This window comes from Gadus morhua, chromosome 8, assembly GCF_902167405.1.
Source record: "Gadus morhua chromosome 8, gadMor3.0, whole genome shotgun sequence".
NCBI classification, from domain to species: domain Eukaryota; kingdom Metazoa; phylum Chordata; class Actinopteri; order Gadiformes; family Gadidae; genus Gadus; species Gadus morhua.
In genome coordinates, this window is record NC_044055.1 from 28,390,527 (window position 1) to 28,408,685 (window position 18,159).

General features: G+C 44.9%; 1 protein-coding gene across 1 annotated transcript; it reads left to right on the plus strand.

Annotated features, from left to right (window-relative positions):
- The first annotated feature begins 803 nt into the window (after positions 1 to 803).
- Positions 804 to 17,226, plus strand: LOC115549659 (vitellogenin). Its single transcript, XM_030364978.1, has 18 exons — positions 804 to 947; positions 1,163 to 1,210; positions 1,353 to 1,519; positions 1,748 to 1,818; positions 1,993 to 2,158; positions 2,289 to 2,426; positions 2,872 to 3,046; positions 3,664 to 3,806; positions 4,683 to 4,786; positions 5,941 to 6,106; positions 6,365 to 6,550; positions 7,271 to 7,423; positions 7,731 to 7,875; positions 8,378 to 8,536; positions 8,647 to 8,765; positions 15,502 to 15,723; positions 15,904 to 16,062; positions 16,545 to 17,226. The coding sequence occupies exons 1-18, from the start codon at positions 836 to 838 to the stop codon at positions 16,731 to 16,733; spliced, it is 2,622 nt and encodes an 873-aa protein (XP_030220838.1). The 5' UTR covers positions 804 to 835; the 3' UTR covers positions 16,734 to 17,226.
- The last annotated feature ends 933 nt before the right edge of the window (positions 17,227 to 18,159 follow it).

The window sequence follows — 18,159 nt, forward strand, 5'->3', positions numbered from 1 at the left end:
TCAGGAGTGGTTGCATCGTGGAAAGATGGGCGCTTGCGTGAATAATGATGAGAACAGGGAATTACATATTTTGTGTTATTATCTGCCTAATCACCTTCTGAAAAAAAAACGTGTGGCATGCACTGAAAGTCTTTGACTACAGTTTCTTTTTTCTAGCGTTTTGTTTGGACAGTTTTTTTTATTATCTCCCATATCACAGACAACCTCCCCTCCCTCTGGACAAAATCGAGATAGTCAACAAACAAGCAGGCTAGATGTACCTCTCTTCAAGTGTTTACTCCCTTCAATTGGTTTCCGGTTTTCAGTGCAAGATGGTTCATTCGTAAAACTTTGCGTACATTGATACATTCATTATGGTTGCAACTGCCTGTCAAACATGTATCTGTGTCTAATATATCAAACATTTAAAAAAAGTGTAACTTTTTATGTGAATTGTTATAATTCACCTTCGTAATTCCCCATCTTCTGTATTGTTTTCTTTCTTAATTTCCTTCCCCTTTTCATTCTTTCTCCTATTCTTTCCTACTTTAGCATCTAGATCTCCTTAAAATGATTGATTTGTTTGAAGTATTATTTGCGCTTTTTCTTTTTGGACATGACCCTAGTATTGAAGTGATCCAGGCGCAAGAAGACCCCTCCCCCAGACCCCCGCCCCAATAGAGCCCCACTAATGTGTGAACTGATTGGTCGTGTGCATGTGTGTTTGCAACTCTTATTGGGAAGGCCTTTCCTGATTGGATGCTTGGAGCCGTCTGGGTCACCGTTGAAGGCCTACACACACGAAGGGTCGTTCATTGGCTGTGAACAGTGCTGGGATTTACTTTACCTTACTTGCATGTGGAGTCCCTGGCAGAGAGGGCTACAGCTACTCAGTGCTGCTATGGCTGCTAAGTCTCTGTCATTACTTCACTGCCTTTATTTCATGCTTGTTCTTCTCCTTCTGCATGGTACGTTTTTTGGTTTAACAGCCCTTCTATTACTATGGGGCATAGATTGGTGAATCTGTTATTATTTATACATTATTATTGTGTGTTGGAAAGAAAAGACGTATATGTATGTGAGCAACAGCACCAATTTCTTTATATGAAGGAAACATTTGAGGTTGAACATATATATAGATGTTAGGGATGTTTGACCGTTATTTTTGTCATGTGTGGATTAGGGGAGGGCCGTCAGATGGTGAATCCTCTCTGTGACCCTGCTTGTCCTGGTGAGAATCTACCATCGTGGACATACAGTATACTGCACGTTAAATAATAATCATTTTATTCCTTCCATTTCTATGTTTTTTCATCATGGACTAAATGTATTGATTTCTTTGAGTGATTGTGAGTGGCCCATCATATCCACAGGGTCCTTGTCCCCAGAGCTGTCCTATCAGAGAGGGGTGAGGTACACCTACAGGTACAGCACAGCCATGTCCACCACCCTCCGCGGCGCCAACTCGGGAAGGAACGGTCTGGCCCTGGACTTTGTCGTCGACATACAAACTATCTCAAAGTGCCATTTAATGTTGAAGGTCAGCAGGGGATTGAAACCCACAAAGCTTTAAAATAGAGCCAGAATCGTTAGGAAGAGAGAGGTCACGCTGTTGTGTTTTCACTCTGGTTTCTTCTATTCCAAACATTTATTGTGCTCATGTTTCACTTTTATTCGTACTGTCCTTTTAACTGTTTTTCTGTAAAAACACTTGAATTTCAACCCTGTGATTAATAAAGTGTTATCTTGATGTGTTCCTGCATCCCAGATTAGAAATTCACAGATAAAGAGGATCTCCTCCCAGAAGGAGCACTCTGTACTGCGTTTCAAGAGTCTGAGGTGATGTTGCGATCAATACATATGACATCAAATAATAATCCTATAGTCATTGTTAGTGTTAAGTGCAATGCACTGCCCCAAATAATTTGTTCAGCAGAACCAACACGGCTTGTCTGTCTGTAAGTCCTGCCTCCCTCAGGGACTGAGGATGGTGTGTTTTTCTTTCTCCCCCAGGGAGTCTCTGGAGGGGACGCGCCTCAAGTTCTCTCTCCGAAGGGGAAAGGTCACTGCACTGTGTCCACAGGAGGGCGAGCAGGTGTGGGCCATGAACATCAAGAGAGCTCTACTGAGTATGCTCCAGACCTCCCACACAGCCTCCAAAGGGGAAACAGAGAAAGAGGTGGGAAACTTCAACTGATATTTTCATGTTATTTAATAAATTCTGTTAAAGAAATCAAGGAATTCTAAGAAGGCGTCCAAGTTACTTTCACAGTCTGTTTAACGTTGTTTTATCATGTCACTTCTTCCAGACTGATGTCTATGGTACCTGCCACAGCAGGTATAAACAGAGAGGATCTGTATTGATCAAGACAAGGGACCTGAAGGAATGTCAACAGCCCCGACTGTCAGACTTCTGGTCCCATTCTGTATCGCTGACCGAGGATACCGTGAGTTGATCACCTTGGCTTATTTCAAAACAAAATCCAAATACTGAGGGCTCATTTTAGATTCCTCCCCTACCAATCAGTTTAAAGAGTAACCACACAGAGAAAACAAAGTGCTAATGCGAGATTGGTGGAAGTTAAGAGGGAAGATTTAGAAGATCCTCAATTGGTGCAATTGAGGTTGCTTTTTATTGCTTTTGTGGTTTAATGGTTTTTGCCATTCTTTGTTACTGTGCATTATCAGGCTGATATACAATACTATTAATTATAAGATTCTTTTTGAGGGGTTTCTGGTTACCCAAAATTCTAATTTTTCAGCCACCATTACTAATATCATCACTAGTCTCCTTGCAGTTAACTCTACCATCTGCATTGACATCATGTTAACATGCAAAACTCCCAAATGAGACCTCTTCCTAACCCAACCATTTTGTCTGCTTGTTTTCAGACAGTTGACTCCAAGCTCCAATGTGCTCAACGAATGCAAAGGACCAAAGTGATGGTGGAGGTCAACTGCACTGAAACGGTCTCAATGGTAACTGGAAGAGCAGGACTGGTCACGACCCAGACTCTGTCCAAGCTCTCTCTGCTCAGAGCCCAGCCGGAGTCAGCGCCCGGGTCAGGTGAATGTGCTGCTGATTGCTTGTAGCTAGCCGTGTATTCTAACAGCTGTTACTATTTACTACTTTAGCATCTACCAAATTACTAAATATATCAGCAGATGCTTTCATCCAGAGCAACATACTTTATTATTACTTCCATTTCCCGCCGACATGAGTGAAAGCCTGTCACAACCACATTTCAACGCCCACATTTCCCATGTGGAACATGTGGAGTACCTACCTTTGGGTTCAAACCTTGAATCCTTTTGACTGGGAGTTAAACACTACTAGACCATCCTGTCCCCATAACATTAGCGGCATCAACCTTGCGGGATATAATGGAAAAACCTGCAGGCTGTGTGTGTTGTATACCTGTTGAGTATCTCCGATACTCATCAGGTATACAACATCAAAGGGTTCCTTTAGTGAACAATATTGTGTTCACCAAAGGACCCCTCTTCCTCTCCTCCTCTCCTCCTCATTTCCTACTCCTCATCTCCTCCGCTTCTCCTCCTCCACTCTTCCTCATCTCCTCCCCTCCTTCTCCTCACCGCCTCCTCTCCTCTTCCCCCTCTCCACCTCCTCTCTACCTCTTTTCCCCTCCTTCTCCTCCTCCTCTTCTCCTCCCGCTTGTTCAGATTCTGAATCACTGGGACCGGGTGTGCTGACAGACCTGATGTTTGACCATGAGGGAGGACCACGTCGAAGCCCATTGTCCACACGTCAGCAGGCCAGCGAAAGCATCAACCTCTTATGTGGTCTCACCCGGGATCAGCAACAGGTAGGATTTAAACCCACCTTGAAGCCACACTTGTGATTCCCACTAAATCATTCCCATTTGTGATGTCACTAAATCACAGGGCAGGGATGATATTGAAAAGACTTGTCAAGGATAATCACAATCACACCTGGTGGTAAAATAGGGTCACTTAAACATTTTTTAAGACTCTTTGGATCAAATTGCTCATTCAATGGAAATACATGATGATAATATATTACAGAGTGCAGGATAGACTGGTAAGGGTTATGAGTCCTAGCTGAAAGGTTCAGAGTTTGAATCATCGATGTCTGCAACATAACCCTACCTGCTCAGCAGTAAGTATCTATAATTAATTAATTATAATAATTTATAAAATCATTTGCTCAATGACTCAGTATTCTAATTAACAGAATGCATGATTTTCCTTGAATTATGATAACAGTGATGAAATAATAGAGCAAACACAAAGCAAGATACTATCCAGTCTGGCTGCTCCAGGGATTGTTTGGGGTAAACTCTCAATGAGTCAATGTTTTGCCGAACCACTTGTTTACCTTTCATCATATGTCGCGGCTTGCCTCCCCAGGGGACTTTTTTCAGTCTGGGAGGTATTGAATGTTATCCAGCTTTGCATTTGAGGTCCAAGTCAAGCTGAATCAGCCAACCTTCACAAAGTCGGTTTAAACCAAGATAGCTCTCTAAAAGCTTTATTCTTTGGGAAATGAAAGATGGATGACTTGATCGACAGTGGAATAATTCACAGTTCTGTCCAAACATTTTCATTTGAGGAGCAACAAAACATTTTACATAATGGGTTGAAATCAAATTCACAATAAATCACAATGTCGAATGTTTAGTCCATCCTAACAATCTCCTACCCTCCTTGGGCCATCTCAGATGTCCCAACGCTTCCTTCAGCTGGTCTTCCAGTTGAAAGATCTGTCTCTGTCTCAACTGAAGATGCTCTGGCAAGAGTCTTCCTTCAACTGTCGCGATGACTGGTGAGTGAATTAATTTCCTATTGAATTGCACATATACATGTCCTCTGATCTTGAGTTAGTCTATAAACTGTACGATAAATGCATTTAAGCCCCAAGCATTTTTATTTATTTTTTTACAATCTGCATCTTGCTGGTCACTAATTGAACTTCACATTCCTGAGACAAAAAAGCTGGTCATACTAATATGGGACCTAACTCTTTATGTACTGTCGTGACAATTTCTTGAGATTTTGCGTCTAGGACAGATGAGACTTCTAAATGCAAAAAAGCACACAATAGTTGTACACAATTAACCTATTTCAATGTCTGAATACAATAGTCTCCTCTCTAGCAGAGTGAGCCCAGAATACACATAGTACATGCAGTAGTATTTCTGGTACAGATAAGGGAGTTCTTGTGACCGGTTCACCCCAGGGAACAGGTTAATAAATTGGAACAAGGTATCACCAGTGAACAGATGGGTGGTCAGATAACACAACCTGAAGGAGACAAAATTTATTCAAATTAAAAAACTAACTGATTTTCTGTCACAGGACTTTTATACAGTTAATAGTATACAACAATTAGCTATTAGATATACATGTTTGTTTTTTTGTTTTTGAATATTTATTTTGCACATATATATTTGTTTGCATATAAATCATAATGATCAATCATAAAAATCATTGGTAACACTTTATAATAAGTTGCCATAATACATGTTGAAATATTAAAAAAGGGTTAGGTAATGACCAGTTGGTCATTACCTAACCCTTTTTTAAGATTTGTTAATTGTTACTAAAATATCTATTTGGCACAAGTTAATAGTTTTTTCATCATTAATTAAATATTAGTTGTTTGCATAACCCTAACCCAACCCTAACACACCGCCCTAACCCTAACACACGGCCCTATCCCTAACACACGGCCCTAACCCTTACCAGCAACACTCGGTGGTATGTGAAAAAAACCGTAACTTGTGCCAAGTAGATATTTTAGTAACAATTAACCAATGTTAACAAAGGTTAGGTAATGACTAGTTTGCTATTTATTATTGCACCTTATTATAAAGTGTTACCAAATCATTAAACCATATTCAAATAACATCTTGTAAAAACTTTTCTATTCCCCGACATTGATTCACACCTAGTGTCCTATTCTTTGTTGTTGGACAGGCATCCGCTGCTGTCGGCCCTCCCAGCATGTGGCTCGGAGAGCTGTGTGCTGCTGTTGACCGAGCTGATGCAGAGAGGAGACCTGGATCTGGACCGGGCTCAGTCCTACCTCACTAGCCTAGCCCTCATCCCCCACCCGTCTCCCCTCATCATCAACTCAATCAATGTAGGAGCAACAGGACTACCATTTCACTGATGCTGATGACTTCTTCATGATGCCGTTTGAATATATAAGTGTATATATGTATAACATTTGATGTGACATGCTTATGAACAGGTGGAGGCAGGGGGGAGAGGTTAACCATAATATGTCAATAATGTTTACATTTACATTTGTCTGGGATCATGAAGTCCATCTCATCTCATCTGTTTATAATGAAACGAGACCAACTGCATCCACTATGTCTCTGGTCCTCCATGCCAGGCCCTGCTGGAGGCCCCAGAGCTGCGTCCCCGGGCCCTGCTGGCGGGCTCCTCAATGGTCCATGCTCTGTGTCGGAGGTCCGCTGGCCCATGCACCAGTCTTCCTCAGGTCCAGAGCTTTGTGCAGACGTTGCAGGACAGCCTAGGCAGTGGATGTGGAGGAAAGGATCCGAGGAGAGTGTCAGAGGTAAATGCAAAGCGCAATAGAAACATCTCTTCTAACTCTTTGTTTGCACATGCATTATAATGACGAGTTTAACTGAAGGAAGAGGAGGCATGACTTTAGAGGGAATACCACCAACCTGCAAGAATAAGCTTAAGCCCCTGCCACCAGATAATGTCCAATTGTGCACGAACAGATCAGCATAGTAGGGAGGAGAAGGGCAAACATGACTTTATAAAGAATTGAACTAGTGGACACCTCCAAAAACGTTTTATTGGCCAGCTGGTGGAACAGCAGGCCTACTGCTAGGGGTGACTTTAACTCTCAGGAGGTAAAGCGGGTTGACTGGTAACCAGAAAGTTACTAGTTCGATTCCCGGCTCGCCCCTTGAGTGTTGCGGTATCCCTGAGCCAAAACACCTCATCCTAACTGATCCCGAAGAGCTGGTTGTCTTCCTGCATGATTGACTCTGTGAATAGATGGTTTTAAGTCGGTAAATGTAAATTCTTGAAGTGATGAGATATGATACATTTTCACTTCAAACATGCTGAAAGGAAGTGTTTTATACTTGATACCCAATAAAGTGCCTTTCACCTTTCTACTCCTTTCTTACTCCAAAGTATTTTTTTTTATTGTTTTAGCATCCTTCTCCGGTCGTGTTTGTGTGCCCTATTGTGTATTCAAGATGTTCTGAATTTGAAGTCCTTCCTTCTAATCCCACATTGATTTCGGTCTTTCTTGCAGCTCCTGTACATACTGAAAGCTGTGGGGAACTCAGGCCTCTCGGCCCCGGCCCTGGTAGCAATGCTGAGCCGCTGTGTGCTCGGCTCCTCAGAGGTCCCAGAACTGCAGCTCGCTGCCATCCGCTCCTTCAGACGCATGCCCTGTACTACTGATGTGAGTGACAATAGTGCAACAACAACAACAATAAGTGTGCGCTGAGGATCCTGTCTATCATGCTATCTATCTACTTACCTATTTATCATCCACTCATCTCGCTCCATCTATCAATTGAATCTAAATTCCCCACAACAGCATTCTGGTCGCTATGTCCATGTGGTCGATATGTTTTATGTCAACACCCCTCAGAACCAGATCACATGATTATCTGGGTGAAGGGTGGAAGAGGTCATTGGAGAGGAGGAGGAGAAGAGGTGAGGAGGGTGTTCTGACACCGTTGATTGACAGCTGGTTTCCTCTGCAGCGCTCTGTGCTGTTGCAGCTGTATCGCTCCTCCCAGGAGGACGCAGAGGTCCGGGTCGCTGCATACCAGCAGCTCATGCGCTGCCCTGATCCACGCACGCTGCGGGCGGTCAGGGCGACCCTCGGCAACGAGAGCTCCAGCCAAGGTCTGGCCGCTCCCCAGCAGAGGGACGGGAACACAGACCCTTATGTCATGAAACTCAAACACAGACATTTCTGATTTTACTTTAAATATTAAAACTCATTCCTTTAAATCCATAGTTTATGTGAAAAGGTAAATCTTCAGATAAGCTAAATGTGAGATTGTAAACAATACAATTTGAAATATGTAATATTTTCATATTCAATTTTTTTTTAACAGATCCATGTGTAAGCTCTATTTCACTAAGATTTCAACTGACCTTACTGATAATCATGCTACATGACTTAAATATTCCCTCTCTTTGGTTTTAGGAAGTTATTTAAAACTTAATCTTTACTTCTACTTAAAGGAGATGCATGAGTTGGACCTATCCTTCTTTGATTCTATTTTATTGATTATTCTCTTACTGGAAAAGTGCTGAATGCATTTCTCTTTTTGATATTTGTATTTGTAAGTAAGACTTCTGGATGTTAAGGGGATGCTAAGATACTTTTTGCTTTCTTTAGTTGGTTCCTTTGTGTGGAGTCACCTGACTGCGGTCCTAAAGAGTGATGATCCAATAAAACAAACTCTAATGGAGGCCCTACCTGATGACATCATCAGCAAAGACTTTGAAGCGGAGTTCTGGAAATATTCGTCCTATTCTGACTACACTGTTGCCACAGGTAACGGGATTCACTTTTTGTTATGGTTGATTTGTGATGTGGTTCACTTCTATAATGCTTATTATCAATTTGTATGTGTGTGTGTGTGTGTGTGTGTGTGTGTGTCTCAGGCATGGGCATTGCAAACCTAGAAGGGTCACTGATTTTCTCAACCAAATCCTTCCTCCCGCGCTCTGCCATGGCTAACCTGACGGTGTATCTTCATGGCAGAGCACATAACCTTCTGGAAGTAGGTAGAACCCTGCCTGTCATCTTGTTATTATCTATTCAAATATGGCCAGGGAAGTGAAATCGCTAGCAGATTCTCCGATCAACCCATAGCCGAATGTTTTCAATCCCTAATGTCAGCTCTGCAGCCGACCTTGGAGCATCCTTTAGCAAGATGCCTACACCCTTGCTGCTCCTTGATTAAATGTATCTAAAATTAATTCAAATTGCTTATAATCGATAAAAGCATCTGATAAATTACTAAATAAATACATACATATATATATTAGTGGTGGGCAACGTTTTTTTTTTAATCTAGATTAATTCCAAAATTAATCTAGATTAAAATGGCAAATGGCAAAAAATCTGTTTGTTTACCTTGACAGTGGTCAATTATAATCCACCGCCGGAAGTTGTGAAGTACCCATGCAAGTGAACGGAGCATAAACAAAAATAATTGACAGCTGAACGTTGGGAAGGCCCATGCAAGTGAATGGAGCAGTCTACAGCATTGAGAAGAGCCGTGTAATAATCCATAATGATGTAAGGTTTAGAAGTTAAATATTTGAAAGTTGTAGAATAAAATATAATTTATATTGGAGTTAATTTGCTCTAAATGTACTTTTTTTTTAAATTTTTGTCAGTTAATCATTTACGTATTTATGTTACACAATTATTACATATTTACATATTTAACACAGTCAGGATATTCTGTTGAATCTGCCTCTCTGATTCCCTCACGTTTACCTCAGTCTAAATTCTAGCTTCTGATAGGTTAGTTCAGTCACATGATGGGTCTGAACAAGGAAGTGTTTGAAAATAGATTAACGGCGATATTTGTTTATCACGCGATAAAAGTTTTGCGTTAACGCAGCCGTTAACGCCGATAACGGCCCACCACTAACGCCCCGTGCCCACTACCTCCGTCCGTTGACTGATCCCCATTGACTTTGAATGGGGACGGACGCGCAATGCATTGTGGATCCGTCCGTTCCGTTGGAGCCTTCGGCTCCGTCAAGAAGTTGAAAAATGTTCAACTTTTTCGAAGCGATTTGATTGGCTGACGGATGCCTCTGCAAAGACTACTCCCCCATCAGTCAGCCACGCCTTCCCACGTCCGTTGACTGACGGTGCAGTGGGCATGTTGTTAGGCTTTCGGAACAAAAAGGATCCAAACGCAGACAGAATGCTTGGTCACAATAACTTTCTCTGAGTTTATTCCCAGCAAGGCACAAGTATTCATACAGGCACGATCCGACAGACTGAATGGGCACACTGAGCTTAAGTAGCCACAAACCAATCAACACACATTAGCAACAGGTGTGTTCACAAACTCAGGGGGTATCAGCAAACCAAAGAAAAGCAGGAAGTAGCAGGGTGGAGTCGAAAGTACATTGCAATCCAAAACAGAACACCACCAACTGACCTACAAAATGTAAATAAATAATAAAAAACACATGTTGCTGAAAAAACAGGAACTTAAATATCAGGATCCCTTACAGTACCCCCCCTCCTACGGACGCCTCCTGGCGTCATAACTGGGGGAACTGGATGTTTCTCTAGAAAGTCTTTAATGAGCGATCGGTCAAGAATGTCACGACCTGGAACCCAGCACCTCTCCTCTGGACCGTAGCCCTCCCAGTCCACAAGGAACTGGAGGCCGCGGCCCCAGCGACGAACATCTAAGAGCTGGTGAACAGTGAAGGTCTCTGAGCCATCAATGATTCGTGGTGGAGGAGGGGGCTTGGGGGCGGGGCAGAGCTGGCTCAAGACAAAGGGCTTAACCCTGGAAACATGGAATGTGGGATGGATGCGGCGGAGGTTGGGGGGGAGCTTTAGACGGACAGCAGAGGGGCCAATAAGTCTCTCAATGGGGTAAGGACCAATGAAGCGGGGTGCGAGTTTCCGAGACTCCACCCTGAGTGGAATGTCCCGGGTCGACAGCCAGACACGCTGTCCCACACGATAGGGAGGAGCCTTAGAGCGACGGCGGTCTGCCTGACTCTTCATCTTGACCGAGGCACGCTGCAGAGCTGTCCGTGAGCTTCTCCATGTCTGCCGGCAACGGCGGACGAAGGCCTGGGCTGAAGGCACGCTGACCTCTACCTCCTGAGCAGGGAATAGGGGGGGCTGGTAGCCGAGACAGCATTCAAAAGGGGAGAGGCCTGAGGAGGCAGATGTGAGGGAATTAATTGAATACTCAACCCAAGGTAGCTGGTAGCTCCAGGAGAACGGTCTTTCAGCTGCCATGCAACGCAAAGTTGTCTCAAGTTGTTGGTTTGCCCGCTCCGTCTGCCCATTGCTTTGAGGATGGTACCCTGAGGACAAACTGACAGAAGCACCAATGAGAGTGCAGAAGGCCTTCCAGAAGTGAGACGTGAACTGTGGGCCTCTGTCGGAAACAACATCCACAGGCAATCCATGGTACTTGAACACATGCAGCATGACTAAGCTTGCAGTCTCCTTGGCAGAGGGGATCTTGGGTAATGAAACAAGATGTACCGATTTGGAAAATCGATCAACAACTGTGAGAATAGTGGTGTTACCATCAGACGGTGGGAGGCCAGTAACGAAATCCAGAGCAATGTGAGACCACCGTCTCTTGGGGATGGGTAGGGGCTGCAACAGGCCGGAAGAGGGTTGCGTGGAGTTCTTACTCCGTGCACAGACAGAACAGGCTGAGACAAAGGCACGAACATCACCTCCAATGGTAGGCCACCAAAATCTCCGGCGGATGAAGGCTTGGGTGCGCCTAGCTCCAGGATGGCAGGAGAGCCGGGAAGAATGACCCCACTGCAAGACCTGGGAATGGAGGGGCACAGGGACAAACAGGCGGTTGAGAGGGCACTGGCTGGGAGCAGCATTGTCCGGTTGGGCGGAGCGCACCAGAGACTCTATGTCCCACTGGACTGCCCCAACAATACGGTGACCAGGAAGGATATTCCTCGGATCCTTTGGGCTACTTGAGGCAGGGAAGATGCGGGAGAGGGTGTCTGGTTTGCCATTCTTAGATCCGGGACGGAAAGACAGGGTGAAGTTGAATCGGGAAAATAAAAAGGCACCAACGGGCTTGGCGGGAATTCAGACGTTTTGCTGTGCGAATGTATTCAAGGTTCTTATGATCAGTCCAAACCAAAAAAGGAACACTAGACCCCTCTAGCCAATGGCGCCACTCCTCTAGAGCCAACTTAACAGCCAGCAATTCTCGATTGCCAACGTCATAGTTGTGCTCCGATGGAGTGAGTCGATGGGAGAAAAAGGCGCAAGGGTGTACCTTCCCATCCTTGGCTGAACGCTGGGAAAGAATGGCTCCAACACCCACATCTGACGCGTCCACTTCCACGATGAACTGGCGGTTGGGGTCAGGCTGTGTCAGGATGGGGGCAGAGGTAAACCGCCTCTTGAGATCTTGAAAAGCTCTCTCCGCAGCAGGTGACCAGACAAACTGAACTGATGTTGAGGTAAGGGCAGTGAGAGGGGCAGCCAACACGCTGTAGTTTCTGATAAACCGCCGATAGAAATTAGAAAATCCCAGAAAGCGTTGCATCTCACGGCGGGTTGTCGGTTGGGGCCAGTCAACGACTGCTCTCACCTTCTGTTTATCCATCTCAATGGCCCCGGCAGAGATAACAAACCCCAGGAAGGGAACAGAGCTGCGGTGGAACTCACATTTCTCTGCCTTAACATAGAGTTGATTCTCCAGGAGGCACTGGAGAACCTGGCGGACATGACGAACATGGTCAGTAGGGGAGCGAGAAAAAATCTAAATGTCATCTATATAGACAAAAACAAACTTATTTAACATGTCTCTGAGGATGTCATTGACTAGTGCCTGGAAAACAGCCGGGGCATTGGTGAGGCCAAATGGCATGACGAGGTACTCATAATGACCGGTTGGGGTATTGAACGCGGTCTTCCATTCATCCCCCTCGCGAATCCGAACCAGGTGGTAAGCACTCCGGAGGTCCAGTTTGGAGAATATGGTTGACCCATGGAGTAGCTCGAATGCGGACGACATGAGGGGAAGAGGGTACCGGTCCTTGACAGTAATGTCATTGAGACCACGATAATCAATACAGGGGCGAAGGGAGCCATCCTTCTTAGCAACGAAAAAGAATCCTGCCCCCGCAGGGGAGGAAGAGGGGCGAATTATGCCGTTAGTCAATGACTCCTGAATATACTTCTCCATGGACCCATATTCAGGTCGGGAGAGGGAGTAGAGTCGGCCCCTGGGTGGTGCCTTACCCGGTAGGAGGTCGATACCACAATCATATGGGCGATGAGGGGGAAGGGCAACGGCGCGGGACTTACTAAACACGGCCTTGAGGTCCATGTACACAGAGGGAATGGCAGACAAATCAGGGAATTCACCAGGGGAATTAACCACGGCAGGGACGGGGACATGAGCTTGGCAAAGGCAGAGTGACAAACAGGAAGGGCTCCAGCCCAGAACCTTGTTGCTGACCCAGTCAATGTGAGGGTTATGTTTCCTCAACCAGGGACGACCAAGGACTAAGGGAGCGTGAGGGGACTCAATAATGTGGAGCTGGATCTGTTCACGATGGTTGCCAGAAACTAGAAGAGACACAGGAGCAGACACATGGGTTATATCAGCAAGCTTCCTACCGTTCAATGCATTGGCCACTAGGGGTGAATCTAAAGGAAGAGTCTGCAGTCCCAATTGAAAAGCTAGTCTAGTGTCAATGAAATTCTCATCAGCCCCAGAGTCAATGAGAACGGTGAGTGGTTGCTGCTGACCAGCCCACTCTATTGTAGCTGGAAGCAGGATCGAGGAGGACTTGAAAAGGGTAGAGCTCACCAGTACTCCTCGTTTCACTGATGAGCACCTCCTTTTGATGGACAAGAGACGGAGAAGTGGCCAGACTGACCACAATACAGGCACAAATTGCCATTGAGTCTCCGCTGCTTCTCTGTTGCTGTGAGGTGATAGCGGTTAATCTGCATTGGCTCAGGAGGTGTGGATGAGGTGGATGGCAGGGCTGGCCAGGCCGGATGAGGAGCTGCTCCTTCACCTGGTGCTCCACCAAGGCTTCTGGGAGATCTCCACTTGCGGCGCTGCTGCAGTCGGGAGTCCACGCGGATGGCCAGGTCAACCACAGCATCGAAGCTGGTGGGGGGTTCCTGGGTAATCACTTCATCCTTTATGGTCTCTGAGACCATTGAGAAAAACGTCGAACTGAGCGTCTGTATTCCATCCACTAGAAGAAGCCAGAGTCCGGAAATCTATGGCATATTCCGACACAGAGCGGTTTCCCTGGCGGATATGCAGCATCTCCCGTGCCGCCTCTCTGCCGTGCTTGGAACGATCAAACACCTTCCTCATCTCTTCAGAGAATGTGGAGAAGAGGTTGCAGAAGGTCTCCCTGGCTGACCAGACAGCAGTGCCCCACTCTCTAGCTCGGCCGGACAACTGGGTAATGACATACGCCACTCTTGCTTGGTCGGTAGGGAAAGCTGACGGTTGTAGTTGGAAGATTAGTTCGCATTGGGCTAAGAAAGAACGACAGGTACCTGGCTCCCCTGAATAGTGTTCGGGAGGGGGCAGACGGGGCTCTGAGACTGAGGGGTTGGGCCGTGGTACGACGGGGTCCAGGAGAGCTGCCGCTGGAGGGGCCCTTGAGACTTGGAGTTGTTGAACCTGGGCTGCGAGATCAGTGAGCCCATTTGAGATGGCTGTTACTGTTCTCCCAATCTCCTCCAGTTGCTGCTGTTGTCTCCCCAGAGTGACACCATGGTGTTCGAGGACCGTCTTCCACTGGCTGATTTCTGCTGGATCCATACTGGTCGGATCGTACTGTTAGGCTTTCGGAACAAAAAGGATCCAAACGCAGACAGAAGGCTTGGTCACAATAACTTTCTCTGAGTTTATTCCCAGCAAGGCACAAGTATTCATACAGGCACGATCCGACAGAGACTGAATGGGCACACTGAGCTTAAGTAACCACAAACCAATCAACACACATTAGCAACAGGTGTGTTCACAAACTCAGGGGATATCAGCAAACCAAAGAAAAGCAGGAAGTAGCAGGGTGGAGTCGAAAGCACATTGCAATCCAAAACAGAACACCACCAACTGACCTACAAAATGTAAATATATAATAATAAACACATATTGCTGAAAAAACAGGAACTTAAATATCAGGATCCCTTACACATGTAGCGTAAAATATATATATTAGTGCTGTCAAGCGCTTAAAATATTTAATCGCGATTAATCACATTAATGTCATAGTTAACTCACGATTTTTTCTACGCTAAATATCCCTTGATTTCTTTGTCCCATTATTTTTTCTCATTTTAATGCTCTTATCAACATGGAGACGTGCATCGGCTTGCCTTGTGCAAATGTTTTTTCATTGATAACAACATTGGCATATACTGATCAAAACAGGACGATACAAAAGAAAAGCCTATCGTGCAACTAAACAATGAACATACAAACATACTGCCTTGAACATAGCAGCCAGGCAGGCTACTAATTCTTTGTTTTGAGCCCAAAAAATAAAATCAATAAATAAATTGCGTTAATCGCGCGATAGAAAAATGAACGCCGTTAAAATTGGTTTGCGTTAACGCCGTTAATAACGCGTTTACCTGACAGCACTAATATATATATAGATATATATATAACAAAATATATACATTTTTAACTTTTCTATATATTATTTTTTAACTAATAAATCAATAATTTCTCATGGAATAGAGCAGGAAACATCCTCCGGTTGTTTCCATTCCAGGTAGACCTTCGAGTTGAGAACGTAGAACCAATCCTGAAGAACCTGCTGGGTCGTCCGCCCCGCGGCTCTGAGAGGGAACCCGCCGGGGGGACCAGAGGGCATTCGCAGTCGAAGAACGGGGAAGGCAAAAGAAGAAGAGATGGTGGAGAAGGCGATGATGGCGCGGAAAATGAAGCTTGTTCCTCCAGCATCAGCAGCTATCTAGACCGAGCCAAGGCCATGGTGAGATTAACAATTAATAATGACTTCTTAAGTTTAGTATAATTGCATTATTGATGCCATTCTGGGAGAACACTAGACACTGGATCTAAATTGTATTCATCAACTGTTGAACAATGCTGCAATAAAGTGATAGACCACAGCTTGGGGATCTGAGTCATACATGTGTGTTTGTGTTCCCAGTGGACTGGTGGCCGGAGAGTCAGTGAGGGCTCTCCCAGGTGTTGGGTCGGCGTGAAGGTGTTTGGAAACGAGATCAGTGTGTTCACCTGCGACGACCTCCACACCCAGTTCAACCAGCTGTCCATGACGGTGGCAGGGCTGGCCGTCAGGCTGCTCAAGGTAGCTCCTCTACTGTAACGTATTGTAGTGTAACCTAATCTAATCGATAACTTTCTACTCTGTGGAGGCTCTGTATGATACATGCTCCATCCCATCAGTCCCATAATATATTTCCGCAATCAACTGGTTCTGTCGGGAACCTCCTATAACTTGGGGTTTTCCACGTTGGTGCGACCACTAGGTTGGTCGCAGGTTGCAGGTCGCAGGATGGCCATCGTAAACCGCTTTTCTTATTCATCTTTAGAAACATTTGTGTATGGGCTACAATCTTCGACAGTTTAATGGGTCATTGTTTTGAAAGCCGGAAAAGGGGATTCATATATTGAAGAAAAATACAAAAGTTGTTTGGATGTATTTCTCATATTCTCTCATATCTCATGTTTTTTCATTTTAATGACCATTGTCAAAAGCACTTCAACAGATGGTGTCACAGCATGGAAACGTTGGTGGAGCCCCTTGATCTATACCCCCCTCTCTCCCAGGGCCAGGAAGTCAAGCTCAGCCACCGGGCAGTTCTGATGGCGGAGGAGTTGGTGATACCGTCTCTGTCGGGGATGCCCATCCGCCTAGCCCTCAACATGACCTCCCTGCTCTCGGTGCGGCTGAAGGGCAGCGGGAACTACAGAGACCCCAGCCACCTCTCTCTGGCGGGCTTCATTAAGCCAAAGTAACTCAATAAAAACAAGTCAGAGTGCAGGAACTGCTCGCAAACACCAATGTTGCGGCCAAACGTGAATAAACGACACACTTCACCAATGGCGCATCTCAGCTATAATATTGCTAGTTTAACACTTTGATGAAATAAACATCATTCTGGTGCCTTCATAAAACCTGACATTGACTATAAGCCGTTTTCAGAAATGTCCTCCGCATTTGTAAGCATTTTAACACCAGGAGAGAGGGTGATTCCGACTTGATGCTATATATGCGGACATCAGTGTCGTTCAGATATCAGTAGAATCTCCGGGTGGTTTAGGGGGGTGGGCTTACAAGGGCCGGGATATGACGTAGGGTCTAAGTTCGTAAGAGGCAGGGTAAGGGTGACTGCTGTCAATGTAGTTTGTTTTGGTTTGACCACAGACAGCATGGAGAATCGAGAGACCAATTTTTACAACAAACACTGGGTCAAAATGTAGTTTATTTCTGTGTTTAACTGAGAGAACAGGGAGTAGTATGCCGGGACCCTATAATCTTCAGCTAACTGTTGTAATTAATAATAATGAAAAAAAAGAATATCTATATATGCGTGCAGCTGTGATATATTTTTTAATCATTCAGCGAACAAAAGGCAACAGGCTGATTATCGTTTTGGGTAACACTCAATGACATGCAAATGCCGACCGCTTCGGTCTGCATTTGCATGTAATTTAGCATCACAAATGTCATGATATGTTGTTCAGATATACGGCCCATCAGGAGAATATCAGGACATCCACGTATGTATGTCTGAAAGCAGCATGTTGACAGGCTAAACTATAACTGACTGACGCACACATAAGTTGCTTTCAGACATACGTGTCCTGATAGTCTCCTGATATTTTCCTGATGGGCTCTATGTCTGAACAACATATACTGACATTTGTACCCTGAAATTCTCCTGAAAAAAATACCACACCTGAGGTATTATTTTCTCCGTAGGAAATGTAAATGACGTGGGAATGAGGCGTAGAAATTCGGCATTTCTCACACTCCGTGAGTGGGCGTGTTGATGACGCTTCAGTCTGCATTTGCATGTCATTTAGTGGCACCCTAAATGCTAATCATCCTGTTGCCTTTTGTTTGCTGAATGGTTAAAAAATATATATCAAAGCTGCACGCACGTATTTGGTAAACGTATTATTATTTACAATAGTAAGCTAAACATTATGGGCCGATTGCTCTGTCGCTAGCTTAGCCACTTTTTAGAGTTTAACACGGGTTTAAACTTGTCGGTGACGGAAGAAGTCACGTGACATCTTAAACTCCATTGCTGTGTCATATGTACTTGTGGTTTAACCTGCAGCTGCATTTTACCTTGATCTCAATTACTGTGTCTTCAGAGAAATTCACATTTCTCTGAAGAAAGAGGGCGTATTTTGTTCGTGTTAGTCTAATCTC